Genomic DNA, 19,502 nt, shown 5'->3' on the forward strand with positions numbered 1-19,502 from the left:
GCGTGCGGTTTATTGACAAAATTCATGTAAGTTCAGCAAAATTAGAAAATGATTTTACCGCCATGGATGACCTTATTTTGCCTTTAGATGGTGAGGAAACATCATTGGATGAGAGCACTTTAGAAGACAGTGAACATGAGCAGCCTGCAAACATGCATTGCAAATCCTGGACTCCACCAGGAGAGTGCGTCAAGTGCTACTCCGCACTAGTCAAGAACTGTAGAGAGCCTCAGGAATAAGTGAATCTTCAAAAATAAAACACTTAACATGGGTGGGTTCATTTGTCCGAGTGCTTTTTCAGTGAGGCGCCAAAATGCACAAAATGGCTGCCGACCGGAACGACCAAAAATTCGTTAATTGTGCATGACCGTATAGGGTTAACTCTTTCCATACCATGTTATCTATTATCCCTAATTCTGACCAAAAACGGTGCAATTATATTTAAAGATCCCCCCCGTGGCCAACATTTTATACTTCCTCCACCAGAATAAACTTGCTTCTGCTACCCCACAGATTGTGTGTGGCCACATACGAGAAGCATGACAGAGCACCGAGACTAAACCAGCTAGCTCGTTTGTAGCATTGCTAGAAAATTAAGTTGAACTCTCTGTTGCATGGCGTCCCATATCTGGCACATAGCGGTTACCAATTGTTTTTGCCTGTGTGAGATGCCCAATACAGAATGTGATACCGTCAGAGTAATTCTCATAGTTGTGCGCACTTATTATGGGTAAGTGCTGTCATCTCTTGCGCGATACCGGAAACAGAGGTGAAGTTGATTTTGGGAAGCGACGTGAAACTCGGAGGGGGCAAACCCGCGCAATTGGTATTTCTTTTTCTCTGATAATTTTCACCGCAGGAACATAAAAAAAAATATTTTGGCATATTTTATGGTCTTATCAATTCAACCCCGTTATTAGTTTTCTGAATTTCGTGCGCAACTATAGCAGAGAACCCGAAATAGGTGTGTGCCATATTTGGCACAGTATGAACTTGTAAGACAAAAATTGCTAACGTGCTGCCATCTGTTCAATAGCCCGAAGCTGCAGGTCACTCTATCACAATAAGGAATTTTCTCGCTCGGTATGGTGACAGCGAATCGTCTGCCAAACTGTAGCCTGAAAAGCGAAAAGGAACTCAAATGTAAAGCACGTGGTGCTTCAGAGGAACTCACAAGCACGATAGATGACGTGGAGTTATCGTGTGTGCGTTGGTATGATAACCGCGCCGTGACATTTCTGTCAAGCTTTGTTGGTAGAGATGCAATCCAAAAGACTAAGCGCTGGTTTACCTCTGCAAATAAGTTCTGTGAAACTGATTGCCCCAGAATAGTAAAGGTCTAAAACAGACACATGGGCGGGGTCAACTTGCTGGACTCATTGCTTGGACTTTACTGCATACATATCAGGTCGAAGAAATGACACTTTCGAATGTTTATGCATATGCTACACTTATCGGTAGTAGCAGCATGGATATTGTACAGGAGCGTGCAGGAGCAGCTTGGGAAGAAACAAGCACTACCGCTGGCTAGATTCAAAACAGAAATTGCAGAATGCTTTACCTCCCATAGCAAGTGCCAACCCAACAAGCGACCAGGAAGGCCTTCTAGTCAAGACATCGAATTCCACGTTCAAGCCAAAAAACTAGGGGACCAGCTGCTGCAAGCCACCCAAAAGACGTCCGATCTGACAAAGTCGGCCGCTGGCCAGAATTTGATGAGAAGAGACAAAGATGTAAGTGGCCATCTTGCACAAAGAAGTCCTCGGTAAGATGCAGGAAGTGCAACATTCATCTCTGCCTGAATGCAGCAAACAACTGTTTCATTTCATTCTATACATCGCGCTAAAAAGGCCACCGTCCGTTAATTTTTGTTTTTCGCCCATGGCAGCAAGACCATGCTGCCATCTTCATGGTGTGCCATATTTGGCACAAAGCTGTATTTTTATTAATACAATCGTTATAACTCTGAAACTTTTTGTATATGTGTTTGTTCATTCAATCAATAATAAAAGCTGAAAAAATAATTTTTAAAATGACTTTTTCATAATTCATGCAATAGAGGGTTAGCGTTGTCAAGCTGAGCTTGTCTTTGGCTGTTTTTGCCACAAATGCGTGGACAAACCCAACTTGTAAATGGCACAGCAGGGGTTAATGCCCAAAAGTCTATGACAGCCACGTCGGCAGACGGCTCTGCCTTAACTTTGACTGCTTCCAATACTGTAACATGCACTTAAATCTAAGCGAGTGTTTCTGCACCGTGTTTAATGTGCTGTTCAGTGATATTTTTTTGTATATATAACAAAGAAATGGTTGTTTATAACGCGTGTTTGTAAGCTTTGGAGTTGTTTACATTGTGTATTTCATGAAAGATGTTACATTTAAACTCCTGCACCATTCCTCGTTGATGCCTTTGTGTGTTTGAGGAACAGTGGGGCCAGTCACACTGCCATAATGCAGCTTTATTCCCCCACTATTCGTGCCACTTGTGTACAGTTCTGTCATGTACTGGTGCGGTAAAAAAAAGCACCAAACTGAAATGCGAATGTCGTGGGCAGGAATCGAACCCGCGACTTCGTGCTCAGCAGCAGAGTGCTGTAGCTACAGAGCTACCGCAGTGGGTCACACACCGCCTTAACCCTTGTGAGGAGACTTGGGCCACGATGGAGAGAGGAAGCCGAAGAGGTAGAAGACCAGCACAGTTGTGGCCACGGCTCAGACCCTAGACTTATCCGCAACCTTTACAGAGAGAAGGTGAGCTGAGCTCATCAAGCACACATTTGCAAAAGAAGACAAACAATGAGCCGAAATGCAGCCAAACGTGCAGTGAAGCCTCCCTTCGTCACAGTGTGGAACAATATTTACACTGAACCTGTTAAGGGAATTTCTGAAACAGTTTTTGTGCAGTGGCGTGGTTGATATCAAAGGCAAATGCCATGCAAGGTGTGTCGGAGCTTCAAATTTACTTTCAAACGTAATTATCAATGCTATGAAAATGCTATAAAATAATGGATGCCTAGGGCATACCCCATTTCAATGGACAACAGCTCGCTGATGCGGATTTTCTTTAGCCAGTAATTCTGCCAATTTTGTTTCTAACGTTGCTTAATGGCTCGACGTTGGAGGTCAGCAAGGAGTCCATGCGGGTGCGGCAGTGAAAGGTGCCAGCATCACGCTGCAATGCAGTCGGCGTGTGATCCATCATTAAGAACAGCCAGCTACTGTCACCCTTGAACACAGAGGCTGTGAGCCAGCAGACAGACTCGGAGTATATTGGAAGGGGGCAAGAAATTGTACAGCTTCACTGTCTTTGATGCAACAGTTGTCAGATTAGCATACATCTGTGAAGCATATTTTTTATTATATGTAGTAAACTTTGGCCTTCTGATACAAACATCTTGCTAGTTCATGCTTTATATAGTCAACAAAACTGTGCACGCCATCTTATTTGCTAGTGTTTTTCCTTTTTTTTTTCCCATCCTGAAAGGGACAAAGGGACATTGAAGGTGAGCTGTATTAGTAAAGTGCCCATTCTATGCTGTCCTAAAAAGCCACCCTTACCACAACAAGAGCGCCGGTAAGCTACAAAATACGTAATAATGAAAGACAGGTGGCAACATAGCCTGGAGGTGCCCACAGCAGCTCACCGTGACATTTCACACTTTCAGTGTCTGCTGAGGCCTAGTGACCAAGAACTGGACGTGGCACATTTCGAGAATATTCACTGGGCCATACTGGACCAAACACAAAAAAATACATTGAAATTTGTGAGTCCCACTTAAGTAGCAGAGCTGGTTTTCTGGCACAAAATTTATAAAATGACGACTTAGATCTTTATTTTCTCTTCCAGTAATCAACCTATTACTGCAACATTGGGGAAAATATAGTTTTGAAGTGACACTTAATCAGCATAAATTGATTTAGTGTTTCGCTTCAGTGCCCCTTTCACTATTTTAATACCGCTGGAAATGTGCGCATTTTTGGTGCTTTTATGTTTTTACATTTTATTTCAAGGTGCAGCATTCGCAACGAATATTGCGATGCCTAAAATTACAGCCCGGTCACTGGTGCTTTCAATGGACGTATAGCCATAATAATAGCTCAGACAATTTTTTAGAATTCTTATGTGAAACTTCAAAGAAGCTCCTTAGAAACATGAATGAAACTAATAATTTGCTATTTTTAGAATAAGCACTGAGTAATAAAAAAGAAAAAAGAAGAAGAAAAAAAGAAAGATTTATTTATTCATTTATTTTATTTAATATTCAAAATACCCTAAAGGCCCTCTGGAAGAGGGTATTACACAGGGGGTGGGGGGCATGCAAACATACCCTTATAACAATTTGTTAGACAAATGCAACAAACGTGACAATATATATATGCAAACACAACTTTGTGTAGTAAAATCAAAGTTCAGATGAAATTAAATTAGCACATAATTAGAAGAAATTAAAAAAATTGAAGCACCTATAATTCAGGATACATCAAAGGCACTTAAAGAGAATAATTGGAAACAATAACAGAAGGATAGCAAAGGTACCAGAGGAATGCATATATAAAATACATATATAAAAAATGTATGTATAAAATATATATAAAAAATGTATATATAAAAATATATATAAAAAATGAAATACAGTCCAAACCATTTATAACAAACTCAATAGGTCCATAAAAAGTAGTCGTTACATATGGACTCGCCCTTAAAAACGCTCAGAAATCAACCGCACTGAAGCTGGCCACAACAGTTACAATTTAGCAGCACTTTGGTCTGAAAACCAGGTTATCAGTGCCATTTTTGTTCTCAGTGCGTTCCCACACCTAGCTGCAAACTTCCTTTAGAAACATTCATCGAAAGAACAAAATACGTCGCTGTGTCACTCTTTCCATACTGCACTCGGTTCTGATTACCTGTCATATTGAAATTGCAAGCACAGCTGCCATTGTTTATTCGAGCACTTGTGACATATTTTAGTTCCAGTGGGACACCACTGTATTCTGCACATGAGAACGAAGCGTTCCAGTTGGCCAGAAGCGTAAACTTATGGAACTACTACTGCAGCATGCCGCCATTCTGCAAAGGTCTCAGACACCATGGTCTTAGCACTACGAATGCGTGTCAACCACACAGGAGCTGTAAAATGATGTTGTCTATGCCACTTCGGACAAAAATATTTTAAAATGTGATGTTTGAAAGGTAAAACATTGCCATGAACTGTTATCAGAAATCGGCAATGTGTAAATGAAGTGCTGCCGAATGGTGATCTCCTGATAACAGTGTAGTAATCACCAACCTTCTCGCCGACTCAAGCTGCATCGACAGGAACACTTGAGCGGCCGTTCCCATGGTGGAAATACATAGATGGTCTTTTCAAATTTGTTGAAACAGACATAATGCACATGGTGCCAAATGGAGGACTGTGCAGAAAATGACAGTGATGCCATCATGGCATCCAATATTGCACCAGCGCACATGCCAGTGCCGAGCTGTTTATGCTGCATGTGGCATGCCTCCGTGCTGCAGGCGCGCCTTGAAATATGTGTGACCACGCCTGACCTTCTTCGCGGCTTCCTAAAACCACGCGAGGTGGCAGCGGCTTGTTAATCATGAAGACTGTATCATTGATGCGGTTGGACTGGAGCACGGCGTGCGCTGCCCTGTGGCCAGTTTGGTCGCACTGCTGTGCTTTGGCACTTTGCGAGTCCCCTCTTTTTACCGTGACAGAGTTCGAAGCGTTCATCGTAGCAGCATGGTGATATGAAAAAAAAAAATCTCATTCTATTTAGAAGCAGCTTTCATAGGGAGGGTCAAAAAATTGTAAGTGAACTGAAATGTGGTCATTACAACTGATATATCATATTTGGGATTGTTATAAGTGGGTTCGACTGCTTATAAAATATGTACCTGGTTCCTGCTTCCTAACTCTTGTAAGTCAAATAACGGAAAACGATTATAAAGATTTGTTGGCGTCAATACTCGTAATAGTGGTGCTCATGCTATGCGGGAAAGCAGTAGCTTTGCAAATGTGAAAACGGGCCAATTCCTGCTGTACAGGCAGCATTTCTTCTTACTCATTCTAGCAGTTAGTTTTTTACTGTGTTCTTTAGGCCTACGAAGCAATGGTTGTGAGGTGAGAGAGCATGCCAGAAGCCTCCTCATATTTGATTATTCCTTTCGATCAGCTTTTCTGTACAAGCAAGGTGGTCTAGCGTGCATTAAATTGGCACTGGAGCCTCCATGCGCTTTGTTCAGTTCTTGTACAGTGCTGCATAGTAATGTGGAGTGTTGCACAACATTGTACAGTAATGAATAAGGGCACTTGCACATGTGGTGTTCAAAATGTTAGAGATAAGACAGCTAGTCAAACTTCAGTCCAATGTCGGTCTGACATTGTCTGGGTGCTCTTGTGCGAGTCAAAACCCCAAACTACAGGAAGGATTGCCCACCATAATTTGTACATATGCTGTCGAAGCGCTGATGGATAAGAGCAACCCACAGTGTGGAAAATAAAGTTGCAATTGATATTAGCTGAACACAATTATTAGAATAACACACAGTCATGAGCATCTAGCATTGTTTGAGACATTGTTTAAACAGCCCATAGGTCGGACTAGGATATTAACATCCCAAAAATGTCTTCACTGCTGCTGTAATATCCACCGTCTCATCCGTTTTTTTTTTTTCATTAGTCTTTTGTCCTGTTAGAATGCTTTTAGAAAAACTGCAGCTGCTGTTCGAACAAAGGCACTGACAATAGCCATTAGTGCCAATGCAACCCGCTGTGTAACAGCTTTGACATGTGATCAGCCACAATTATATAAAACGCAGATATAGTAACTGTCCAATTCACAACAGCTGATAAAAGGATGCTAATCATGATGTTCACACTTAACTGAAGGCAATGTGATGAAAGGTTTTACATGCACAATTGCTTTGAGGCATTCTCTCCTAAACACATTTTGTTCCAGCTCATTCTGGACATTACTTCCATCTGCTGACCTTGTACATCATAACGAAATCATATATACTCCAACCTCGTTACAACAAAACAGGATATAACAAAGTAAATGAAATTCCCCTTGAAATCTCCACAGAGATCTATGTATTTAAAACCTTGTTTTAACGAAGTGAAATCGTATTTCCAATGAATACAACAAACAAGATTCATCTCCGAAACAAAAAAAATACCTGATCGTAGTGTGCAGAGTACATCACTTTCTGCAGGGTTCAGCGCTTGTTCACTGCAGCAGTTAAAAACTCCTGCCTCTCCCCATCGAATATGCCATCGAGCAACATTGGTCTTTCTTGTCACCATGCATAGCTGTGCACTCGTGCACAAGCAGCAGTTCACTATTACACTTCTCCGCAGACCTCTCTCTTGTGCATGCCTGGCTGAGTGAGCCGCGCCATGGGGTGTGTCTACGTGCGGTGGTGCGAAAGACTAGTACATTCACTTGCGCACGGTGTGCAGCGCAGGCAGGCGCGGCTGGTCGTGGACTCCCGAGATCTCACCGGCACAATCTCGGGGGTAACGTGCAAGCCTGTGTGAGTCGTGCCACGCTGCGTGGCCAGCACAGTGATGCGAAAGATTAGTGCATCCACTTCACTCTTCCACTGTGGCACACCACGCGGGCTGACAGCTGGGTGTGGTCTCTGAGATCTCATTGGCATCGGTGCAACCTCAGAGACCACGAGCTGGTCAGGCAAAGCCAGTGCGGCAAAGTTAGCTTGCCTCCTCGATCATCACAGTGAAGCGCTGTGTTGTGTGCTGCGTGCTGCTCAACCATGACAAGCCAAGTGGAAAGCCGATGCGAAACACCATCACAATGTAGCAGAACGCAGCTATCTAAAGGCTGTCGCATCAGCTGCCGAGTTTCATGTTGCACACGTCAAAGGTTCTTTTGTTTTATCCGAAGTTCATTGCATGCCTGGCTCTGTAACAGTTCTGCGGGCCGCATAGCAGTCCTCTTATTTCCATGTTTACAGTTGTGCACCCAATTGGGCATATATTACAGTAAATGGCAATAATGGATATAACGAAGATTTTTGGCTCCCCTTAAACTTCGTTATAACGGAGTTACAGTGTGTGCAAAAAGAAATAAGAACATGTGCAGGCTTACACATGCACACACGCAGAAATGCATGATAGAGAGAGAGAGAAAAAAAACCTTCTGTTGGTAACCTACTCAAGCAGCTAACCTAACTTGCCCAGAGCAAAGTGCTGTACAGTCAAACCTCGATATATCGAGCACAGAAATATTTAATTATTGCGTATATCGAACACTTCCTATATCACTTGGAAAATCGCATGCTTTTTTTTCGAATGGGGTCGGACATAATATGGATATATCGAACGCCGCCACCCCAGACCACCTGCGCTTTGTTCACAGGCGGTGAGCTTTCCCGCAACATCCTTGAAGATAACGGTAGTGTGATGGGCATTCCTGACTGCTGCGCACTATAGTTGCACACATCGATAGCGCCGAGGGTGCCATTTAAATGTAGCGGTGTATGCACGCGACGACTTGGCTAGTTCGACAACATCAACGACGCATTGCATTTGCTGCACCGACTCCTCCTCAGTGGCACGCTCTGCACCTGCCACACCTTGTGAGAATTGGCGGGTTGCATCCACAAAGATGCGTGACAGCACGCGGTCACTGGGCTCAGCCCAGACATAATACTCTATTATTGACAGTGCTTCAAAATGCTTTGATTGACGGACGTGGAGATCGCAGCAGAAGTAGCGGCCAAATGAAGACGCTGCCGAGCGGGGCAACATCTCGCAAGCGCTGATGTTGCCCCGCTCCCGACTTTCAAATGAGGCTGTAGCAGCTTTGGCCCTCCTACGCCGCTACTGCGGTACAGTAGAGGGCACCGGCCTGTTGCTTGTGCATTGTTTAGACTATGTTGAGGATTCCGTGTTTAAGCACACGGCTGCCAATAAGAAGCAGCCTACACTGCTGCAATACTTTCAGCCAAATAAATAAATACATAAAATAAATAATACGTAAGTGAATATTTACTACTGTGAGTATTTACTACTGTATTTACCGATTGGGGTGCGATCGGGGATCGCTGTTCAGAGCGCGTGTTCAGTTGCGCTGTGCTCAATTGGCCTAGAGCGTACCGACTTTGCGCCATTGTCGAAGTGGGCGTGGCCTACACTAATTGCGTGCGGCGCAATCAACTGGGCGCTCCCGGCTGATGAAACGCATGGCCTAGGCCAATTGCATGCGGCGCAACTGAATGCATGCTTCGATCAACGATCTCCGGTAAAGCCCTTGGTTCATTGATTGATTTTCAGAAGTTTGATGCATTTCTTACGTAATTTTATATACCGAATTCTGGCTATACCGAACTATTTCGCTATCACCGCGCTGTTCGATATATCGAGGTTCGGCTGTATATGAAATCACTGGAGGAAATCTGTTTTTTTTTTTCCAATGGCAAACAAGCCACTGGAAGGTAGAGAGCATGCACAAGGAAAGTTGGATTTCGTGCAAGCTGTTTCCCACCGACTAACAAACAGTGCTTGATGCCACTCACAATGATGGGGTGATCCGTGACGTACTCAGCCGCCTTGTAGTTCTTCACTTGGCCAGCGATGGGGTAAGACATCCCGTGGCTTGAAGCCCATGACGAAAGGTGAAAACGGGGAGGGAAAAAAAGAAGAATATAAAGGGACGCACAGTTCTTTATTCACCATAGAGTTTCTCACTATATTACGTAGAGGGAAATCTGGTGCCACCGTCGATGGGAGTTTTCCAATGGCCGCTGTGCCCTCATGGGAATTATGGTATATTGGTTAGCAAGGCTTGCGTTGGCCAGTGTTGTACGAGGCTTCATCCAAAATGTGGATATGGCTACACGGATAATGCATCCTTATTCATAAAACGTTTTCGTTCGCTCGTATTAAATCTTTCAGTAAAGTTTACTCACCTGTAATGCACAATCAAGTGAAAGAAAGCAGGAACAGACAACAAACTGTTCTAAAGCGAGCGCAAAGCTTGTTGTCTGTTCTCCAACTTTAGTAGCCCACTGGTACTTTTTACGCTTTGTATAATTTTGCATGCAATCACAAACCCTCATAATGAAACAAAACATGTTTTTGTGTAATAATAAACATAAAACCCCTTTTTATGTGCCGTTTTAGTCGGAAATGAATCATTGTGACAAACGGATTGATGCTAGCCAGGCACGTCTTCAAGTTGTCCCGGCTCTGCGAAAATGATGCCAATACGAACTCGCAATACAGCGGCATTCCCATGCATACCACAGCGCAGCAGCGCCAGATTTTACCCTAGGTAATATAGTGAGAAACTCTGTTATTCACCATGCCCATATAGCATAGACCGCTTGTCGGGTAAGCCACCAGAGTCGTGAATAGTATCTGCACTATAAGTGGTACTGCACTACAATCAAAACATTTTCCAAATACTACACACATGCAAAGCACGTAGACCAAGTAGCCACACGTATTAAGAGCTGAAGCGCGTGACCGGGATGTCGGCATCCATTTAAATTTATGAATGCTGAAAGGTTAATTTCCGAGGACCCATGGTCTTTGCATGAAGCAGACAAGATAAGAAATAAAATTAAAAAATAAAGTGAAACGAAAATAAGAAAACAGAAAAAGGAAAGAAACATAGTGGAAAGTAAGTCACTGACTAAATCTTCGAACCTTCTCGATTTATCAAAATTCCCTGTGGCACCGCCACCAACTGGTTTACTGGTCCGAACATACTGATGGCCACCTTGCTGCGATGGCCTGCTCCTGGCCACCATATTGGCTTGCAGATAATTTTTTTCACGGCTGTACGATGTGGTTAAGCCAAACCAGCGCTGCTTCATTAGTATCTAGCAGTGAAAGTTGCTGTTTGGTACGGAGTGAACGAAAAACTTAGTAGCGACCATATGGCATCCTTAAAGCCGTGAAAACACCTTGCTAGCAAATGTAAGGGATAGGCGACAAATTAAGTAGCGGCAACTTTGTTCATGGCTGCCATGTCTGCAAAATCATGTGCATTATATGAGAAAAATAGAGCAAAACATTGTACAACGTGTTGAAAACTTCTTCCCCGTTCTACATTAGCCATGCAGAAGACGAGTGCAGGGTCTGGCTCAGTGCCAGCGCAATCGCCTGCTACGACCTGAAAAGCAATGCTGCCCCTTCCCTAAGCAACCTGCTCACGGCGGTGTGGAAGGCATCGAAAATATAGAACAGCCCCATGGAAGAAACAGTGGCATGATCCAGGCTTAATTGGATAGGCTTGGCTTAGTCCACTGCAGAGCCAAGGCAGCCACTGGTCAATGCCATGCCGTTTTTCGGTGGTGCGGAGAAATGGTGCTCGAGGATCTAGCTCTATTTTTGAAAGTCCAAGGAGCCCTTCCGGCACCAGAGTGGGCATAGATTTCTCACATTTCACTGAAATATATCAGGACATAGCAGGATTCACCTCTTGGTGCAGTTCGGTCAGTGGTAGCATCACTGTAATTATTATTAATATATATGGTACAGCAGAACGTTGCTGATACGATTTTGTTGCGTACGATTTCCTGGCGTCAACATTTGCGATTGAGAACACAAAAAATGACCCAATAGAGTTACGCTTATTTTTTTACCAGTTCATACGTTCCCGGAAAACAATTTTTCGGCACCAACATTCAGTACATTGCCAAACTGCAATCGTATGATACGTTTTCAGGCTGCTAGACCTCATGTAAACAACCAAATGTGTGAGGTGCACGTGATCGAGAACAGTATATAGCTGCCCACCACGGCAGCTTCACTGCAACACTTGCCTGCTAGTATCACGTGATAACGCTGTGCGCACGCAGTTTCTTATTACAGTACCAGCAAATCTTCCCTGGGGTTGTCGTATGCCACATTGACAGCTATCACTGCCAAATCTACTGCGATAAGCATCTCCACCTATCTGTTGTGCAGTGCGTGGGATGTATTGTTGTTGGTAGAGTACTGCACGCTTTTCGTCGGTGATAATCCAAACACGCCGCCATTCCCTGCTGCAGGCGGTGCAGTGTGAGCATCACGTTTCGCTTCGCGGCATCCGCCGTTGCCCACCAGCTTGATTCTGTTACGGTTTCCTGTCGTCTTAAAGTGCTGCGCAAAACGAAAACACCAAAACGTGCCTTGGGCCACCGATGCCCCACTCCCTCAACAAGCATCTCATGCTTCTTGTGCAATGGTTTGCGCAATGCTTCACACAAAGTAGATGCCAAGTACAGTATGTCAAATTTTTTAGCTACTTCGGACTGTACGTTTTTTCGGTTACTACTTCTTGCATTTTTTTCTAATACGTATGAATGAGGTCCTACTGCACATGCCTCACTATCGATTAACGCTCAAGCGAAAACTGGCACATATAAAGGCAAAATATATTCAGCGCGTGCTGGCCTTCAGTGAATGAAAGCTTATTGCTTTTTTAATAGCCACGTCTAAATGAAGATGACAACACATTACATCGCATTTCCTGCACATCGCATAATGCAAACAGTGGTAATGCACTACGAAGCAAATTAATGCAGTGCCGACATTGCTGTGCAGTGCAAATGGTAGCTGCGATGTTGAGACTATGTTTATGCTCAAACAAGTGTGACCGACTTGTCTAGTTGGTATTCCTCACTAGAAAAACCTCGAACAACTTCCTCACTAGAATTACTCACTAGAAAACCTCACTAGAAGAACTTCACTAGAAAAATCACAAACTTTTGGCTGCCGGGCAACAAAAACCCGAGGTCTCCACGGTTTTCCTTTCTAAATATAACACCCGATATTGACACCCCCAATTTCAAACAACATAAAACCGGAAAATGAAGGACCCTACCTATACGCCATAGACCGTGTGACAACTCACAGGCATCAGCCACTGGGTGACTGCTCACAACCATGAGTTCAGACAAGTGTGCAACAACATTTAGCTGCAAGCTCACCAGAGATGGACACCGGCATTGCCAAAGCCAATGCCAGCGTAGACACTGGCCAGGTGCATGTGAGAACGGGCCTCGACATCTCCCTTGTCGAACACAGCTCTGTGAAAAACAGAAAAAGTGACACCTCAGACAGAATCGTGCACTTGCAGATAGGGCTCCAGAGAAAAAAACTGCGATGAATTGTAAATACCTATTAGGTTATATAGCAAAACCCTCATTAACTCAAACTCTGATATCTCACTGTATCTGCTAAGTCAAAATTATTTCCGGCTGCAAAGTCAACCCAATGTACTTTTCACCCCCTTATCTCCAAAAATGTTATGCCGGACTCTTGATATCTCTGAATATACCAGGGAAATCTCACTACCGAAATGTTTCCATACTTTGTGTGCATGTGCGACGTGGCCAAAAAGTGAAAACAGAATTTTGTGGCCACGGCAACTTCATATCAATGGCATTGACAAAACTTGGCACAGCAAATGTCGTGGTTGGTGCAACCTTCTGCAGTAAAAGCACCAAAGTCGCTTTTGGAGAAGCCTCTTCACGTACCCTTTTACTCTAAGAGCCAAGTGTGCCTTCGCACTTTGCACTATGCTGACCAAGTTAATGTCAGAAAGAGTAGCCAGAACACAAATGTGGCATCCAAATGACAGCTTCCTCCGAGTGACATACACCAATCTTGAAGGCCATGTTTTTGTCTGTGACATGCGTATGCAGCAATTTCAGGAGCCAGAAACGGGTCATCGCCGGCATATATGGGGCAGTCTCTGCACCTTCTGCCTGGCTGCATACAGGTTACCTAGGCAGCAACGTAGCGCCGCCTGCACTTGCTTTTCGGCAGTCAGCTGCAAGCTCACTAGTTGAGACGCATACTGAGCTCCCCACTTTTTTCTTCCGCCATCTTTCTATCACTGCTTGTGCGCACTTGCTCACTGCCGCTTCTTTGTGGCCATGTGCAAGAGCGACAAAGTGCGTGTCACTTCCTTCTGTTTTCTCACTCTTATTTGGGGCACTGCCAGTGACATGTCAGTGCAATTACGTGGATGTAATTATAGCGTATTATTTGACCTTTAGCAAAACGACTAGCGCTTTTGAGAAGGCACAATCAGTCCATCTGCTGCACCCAAACCAGGCGAGCGTGCAAGCCTGCACCGTAGTTTCAGTGAGATTGCAATTTGATAAGGACACTTGCTTCGTGCTCGTGCAGCTGTGAGGCGTGAACAGATTGTCACTGGTGATCATTTGATAAAGATGTGAGAGTTGCATCTTTCTGCATTCAGTTTTGTTCTTTTAAGCGACGTTGCCCAGAATTTATTATGCTGCAGAAATTAGCAGCATCAGATTTTTTGCACGTCTGGAAACAGTTATGGACTCCTTGGAGGACAGGCTTCGAAAGTGTTGCATTAGTATGACTATTGGAAGCATGGCGATTGTTTTTGGAAAATGACTAAACTGGCTCTTACCTACCGAGGTGTAGGGTGAGACATCCTGCGATGCTATGCGCAAACATTTGTAAATATGGCATTGCGGAAATAAGCGGTTGCGGCAATGACAGGCACCCTTTTCAATGCTACAAGTGGGTCACTTTCCGATGTTTCTTCACTTAATGTAATGAAGTAGATATTGAAAGCCTAGTGAGTCATGTTTAACACTGCAAATTAGTGTTGATGATTATGAGAAAGGGTTCGAGCTTTTGGCGACCTCTCTCGCATGGATGTGGTTTGATGGGAACGCTTTGCCGCTTGTGCCTTGGTGATTTCCTTTGCTCGCAGAGCCAGGAATCATGCGCTGCATAGAGGGCAACCAAATCACTCTTGGCTTCTGTTCCAAGAAATGTCAAGCCTAATACAGAGTTTTTCTGCTGCCATGCCTTTCTGTAAATAAAAAACGGCAAAAAAATTGACGGCAACAGACAATAGGCATTAGCAAATGAACTGATGCTATTGTAATAACCAAAGCTATTAATTGGAAAATTTTAATGGTTTTCCAGAAGAAAAAGAAAATGGCACAGAAGAGTTTAACAGGCACCTAAATATTGGCACATGAATGTTGTTGCATTCTAGTCCCATAAGAACATGCCGCTGCAGCTGGCGTTCAGACCCATGAACTGCTGAACATCACAGCCAGTCAGTTACTGTGTCGAGTACTTTTGTTTCTTTCTTTCATCAGGCCCATTTCTTGTCTAGCCAGAGACTTCTGCTGATATTTTCGTCCTGGGCACTGCCGAACAATCGGCGAGTACCCCAGCTATTTTTCGGTGTGTAAGCCGCAGTTCTTTTTAGAATTTTTCGTCAGTCAGTCCGATACATTGGTGCGACTTATATAATTTTTTTTATTTTCGGAAAAAATTGCTGTCAAAATTGGGTTGGATGCTATGGCCATGCAAAGCACGCTGGTTTGACCTCCTTAGGCAGCTGCTACGAGCTGTGTGCACGCTATGGAGGCACCGGCTTCTTCTCGTGATCGAGTTGCTGAGCACCGTGCGACAAGGACGGAGCAGCAACGCAAGCAGCGGCAAGCCAATCACGAGTTGACAGACTCCGAAGCCGTCGCATCTGCAGATTGCTTTCAAGATACGGGGCGGAAACTATGCAGTTGTTACCAGAGTACAAGCCACCCCCCTCCCTCCCACGCTGCCTTCCTGCTTTCCTTTCTTGTGCTTGATTCGGGTCACCATTGCATGCTTTCACTCGCACACACAGTGCAAGGCACGCGGGGACAATATTATCGCCCTTTGACTTTGTACGGAACATTGCAGTGACCATGATGGCAGAAATGTGCCTGGAGTGTCTATATCATTGCTTGCGCGTGACCCATATTCCTGAAGTGAAACATCACTGTATTTTTTTTTAGATCACTCACCGAATGAACAGGTGCATCTTATGTATTGAAATACCACGGTCGAGACGACGCTTTATTCCAAGAAGAAAAAATGGCACCCACGCAAAAATGAACACGAGCCGATGATTGATGATGACTTCGTACAGATGAAGACGACGTCCGCATAGATGCTTACACTAATTTCCCCCGTGGACGGAAGCGGCCAGCCTGGCCGCACATTAGACAGTGGAAAGGAGATGAAAGGGCTTCAGGTGGGAAACGTGCACGATGTCTCTGTGATGAGGATGGTGAGCCGTTCACGCAGTCACATGGTCACACAAAGTCGAACCTCGATATATCAAACAGCGTGGTGATTGTGAAATAGTTTGATATAGTCAGCTTTCGACATATAAAATTAAATAAAAGATGCGTAAGAAATTGTACAAATCAATCAATGAAACAATCATGGCACAGTAAATACTCACTTGAACTGTCATACAATGTATTTATTCCTCTGGCTGAAAGTACTGCAGCAGTGTAGCTTGCTTCTTATTGGCAACCATGTGCTTAACCATGGTGTCCTCAACATAATCTAAACAATCCACAAGCAATAGGCCAGTGCATTTTATTATGCCTCAGTAGCGGCGTAGGAGGGCCAAAGCAGCAACAACCTCAGCTGAAGTTGGGAGCAGGGCAACAACAGCACTTCCAGGATCAACCTCGACAGTGTCTTCGTTTGGCCGCTACTTCCGCTGCGATCTTTATGTTCGTCAATCGAAGCTTTTTGAAACACTGCCAATAACGAAGTATTAAGCGGCTTCTCCCATGGCGTCTATGAGTGAGCCTAGTGAATGCGCACTATCATTCATCTTTATGGAATCAAGCCGCCATTCCTCGCGAGGAGCGGCAGGCGCAGAACGCGGCACCAAGGAGGTGTCAGTGCGGCAAATGCAATGCGTCGTTGACGTTGTCAAACTAGCCAAGACGCCGCGTGCGTATGCCACTACGTTCAAATGGCGCGATTGATGTGTGCAGCTATAGTGCGCTGCATTCGGGAACGCCCATGGAGCCACCGCTGTCTTTGACGGTGTTGTGGGAAAGCTAGCTGCCTGTCTACAGAGCGCACATGGTCTGGGGTGGCAGAGTTCAATATATTCAGTTTACATCCGACCCCGTTCGAAACAAAAATTTAAATATGCATGTGATTTTTCAGGGGATATCGAAGTGTTTGATATGTGCAACAATTTGATATATTCGTGTTTGAAATATCGAGGTTTGACTGTATGACCAAAGTTGCTTGGCATACACTTTATTGTGGATGAAGAAATGCAACAAGGGTTAATATATGTACCTCTTGAAGTACTTGTTGATGATGCGTAGTGCATAGAGGGACCAAACGTCGCTGATGGGGTTGCTGCCCTGGTAGGCAGGTCTCTGGATGGGATTGGGCGGGCAGGGCGTGCGCTTGTTAAAGGGAATGGCTGTGTATGACTCGAGTGCGTGGCTGCGTAACAAAATAAAAGAAACCTGCACGAATTCTAGAAAGCAACAGTTCTACGCTCCTATCCTGCTGTGGAGGCAACCAACGTCATTTAATCAGTTTTTTGGCAAACATCAAGAATTGGCTAACATTACAGAGAACCCCAGGAAAGGATTCCACATCATCATCATCATCCTATAAAGGTCCGAAGGGGGTGCCCGTGGAACCAAAGTTTTAACAAGACAATTGACTTGTCTATGTCAGGGCAGCAATGGCTTTTTCTGTTGCTGCCCAAACAAAGACAAATACCCTAGTAATAATGTTGGTTCCGCAGACATGCCTCGTTAGACAATGGTTGATCATATTGTTACGGAGTTAAAAACAGTCAGACGTGTATTTACAGAATATTTACAATAATTATATCAGCTGACAAGATGGTAGCCAGCGCGAAGCCCAGAACATCGTCTTCTTCCGACGATGGTTAAAACATCTTCCTCGTCAGCATGTCACAATATCAAGTCTCCATCTTGCTGTGATACAGTCCACGCCCATTACAACAGATCTGCATACAACATGCTTTCGGTTATAACAGACCATTCTTCTCCATAATTTGGTCTGCCTATGTTATTAGCACAACGAATTCCACTTTTAACAGATGCGACTACAACAGACATACCTTTGGGCAAATTGACTTAAACCTCGATATAATGAACTTCAATATAACAAAAGCCCTGATATAACAAAGTACTTACCTTTTTATGACTTCTTGTCCATAGAACACAATGTATATTTATTAAAATTTAATAAAGCTAAGCGTGTTTATACATGATTTCAATATGATGAAATTTCACTGCTGCCACAAGGGAATACAGAGACAATAAAAGGAGACTTCCGCAGACAATGCAGATGGTCAAATGGATGAATTAAAAGTAGCTACCTGTAAACACTCCTTTCAAATCACGTGCTGAGCGACTGCTGAAGTGGAACAGTGTCATGTTCCGTTTAGAGTGTAAGTGCGATAAGGTCCTATCACATGCAGTGTATGCTTCGAGTGTGAGTGAAAGCATGCGAGGGTGAGTGGAGAAGGATGGCCACTTATTGAGTGCCATCTTCCCGTGCGAGCAAATGGGAAAGGGGGAGTGAGCTCACGGTAACACAATCGAGCGCGTGCAAGGGGAGGGGGAAGTGGGGGGCAGGATGGCGCACATCTCGTTTTCTAGCGCAGCCGTGCGTGCAGCTGAGTGCAAGCACAGTCCGCGCGCCCTGCTTTTAGAGGTAATCCGTCGCGTTTGCACAAAGTGGGCATACCAAGAAGAAATTGCATGGTACCATGTGCGCGGTCTTCCTTCGTGTTTAGCACTGGAGGTTGCATAATCTCGAGTTTCGGAGACACGTCAAGGCTAGAGCAGACGAAGTTGCACTAATTTATTTTAATTTCAATGTTTTCATCATTTTGCGTTTGCTTATGAGTTAGGCTATGGTGTATGCAAAGCTTCGCCATTTTACAACATACCGTGACCCTAAGGTTGGATAGAACAGACTTAGGATATAAGGGACCGTTTTCACTGGATTATCATTATTCATTGCAACGAGCGTCGTCTGTGCTCTGTTTACTTATGTTCGAGGTGACAGTCATTTAAGGAAACATTCATGGCTTGGATGTTTTAATGATTCCCAGTTATTATCAAAAACAGAATGTGGCAGTGGAATCACACTAGTTTTATATAAGCCCAGGTCACTGTCATAATCACTCCCTTGTCACTCCTTGCCTTGCTCAGTTCCTCAGCTCACTAGTCTTGCTGAGCTGCTATTGCTGCTCAGGGTAAGTGTTACAAAGCGGAGGTATAGTGTGCAAGTGCCGGTTGACGGACTCCACCTCAGCGAGAATGACTTTGCAGTGTGACAGACAGGTATGTGGTTTGGGTTTGTTCGTATGTCTACACAAAAGCATTAAGTACACGAGATGCACACACAGCAATAACTTACGTTTTAGTTGAAGGAATTAAGGTTACAAAGAATGGTTATTATGTACAGCACAACCTTGACACACAGACACACTTGCATTCTGCCGGTGTTAAAATGCAATGCTGGCGATTGTACCTAAAACATCCCACATGGCAGGGCAACATGACCACGACATGACAGTCTGGGTTAGGCTGAGTTAGGACAAGCCATGTTAGGAGATGTTGGCTTAAGAGAGGCTAGAAGAATGGTTTGCTGGGCGAGTTGGTATTTTATTCTTGAGGCAAC

The 19,502-nt window shown here is 44.2% G+C and overlaps 1 protein-coding gene across 1 annotated transcript in view; it reads right to left on the reverse strand.

Annotated features, from left to right (window-relative positions):
• The window catches only part of T3dh (Type III alcohol dehydrogenase), a 75,317-nt gene that overhangs the window by 27,720 nt on the left and 28,095 nt on the right, over positions 1–19,502 (reverse strand). The window contains exons 7-9 of the mRNA XM_070536259.1: positions 17,124–17,276; positions 12,953–13,051; positions 9,548–9,626 (exon numbers count right to left, since the gene is read on the reverse strand). Coding sequence (XP_070392360.1) covers positions 9,548–9,626; positions 12,953–13,051; positions 17,124–17,276 — 331 coding nt within the window. The remainder of the gene's footprint in view (positions 1–9,547; positions 9,627–12,952; positions 13,052–17,123; positions 17,277–19,502) is intronic.

The sequence above is a fragment of the Dermacentor albipictus genome, chromosome 3 (assembly GCF_038994185.2).
Source record: "Dermacentor albipictus isolate Rhodes 1998 colony chromosome 3, USDA_Dalb.pri_finalv2, whole genome shotgun sequence".
In the NCBI taxonomy this organism is placed as follows: domain Eukaryota; kingdom Metazoa; phylum Arthropoda; class Arachnida; order Ixodida; family Ixodidae; genus Dermacentor; species Dermacentor albipictus.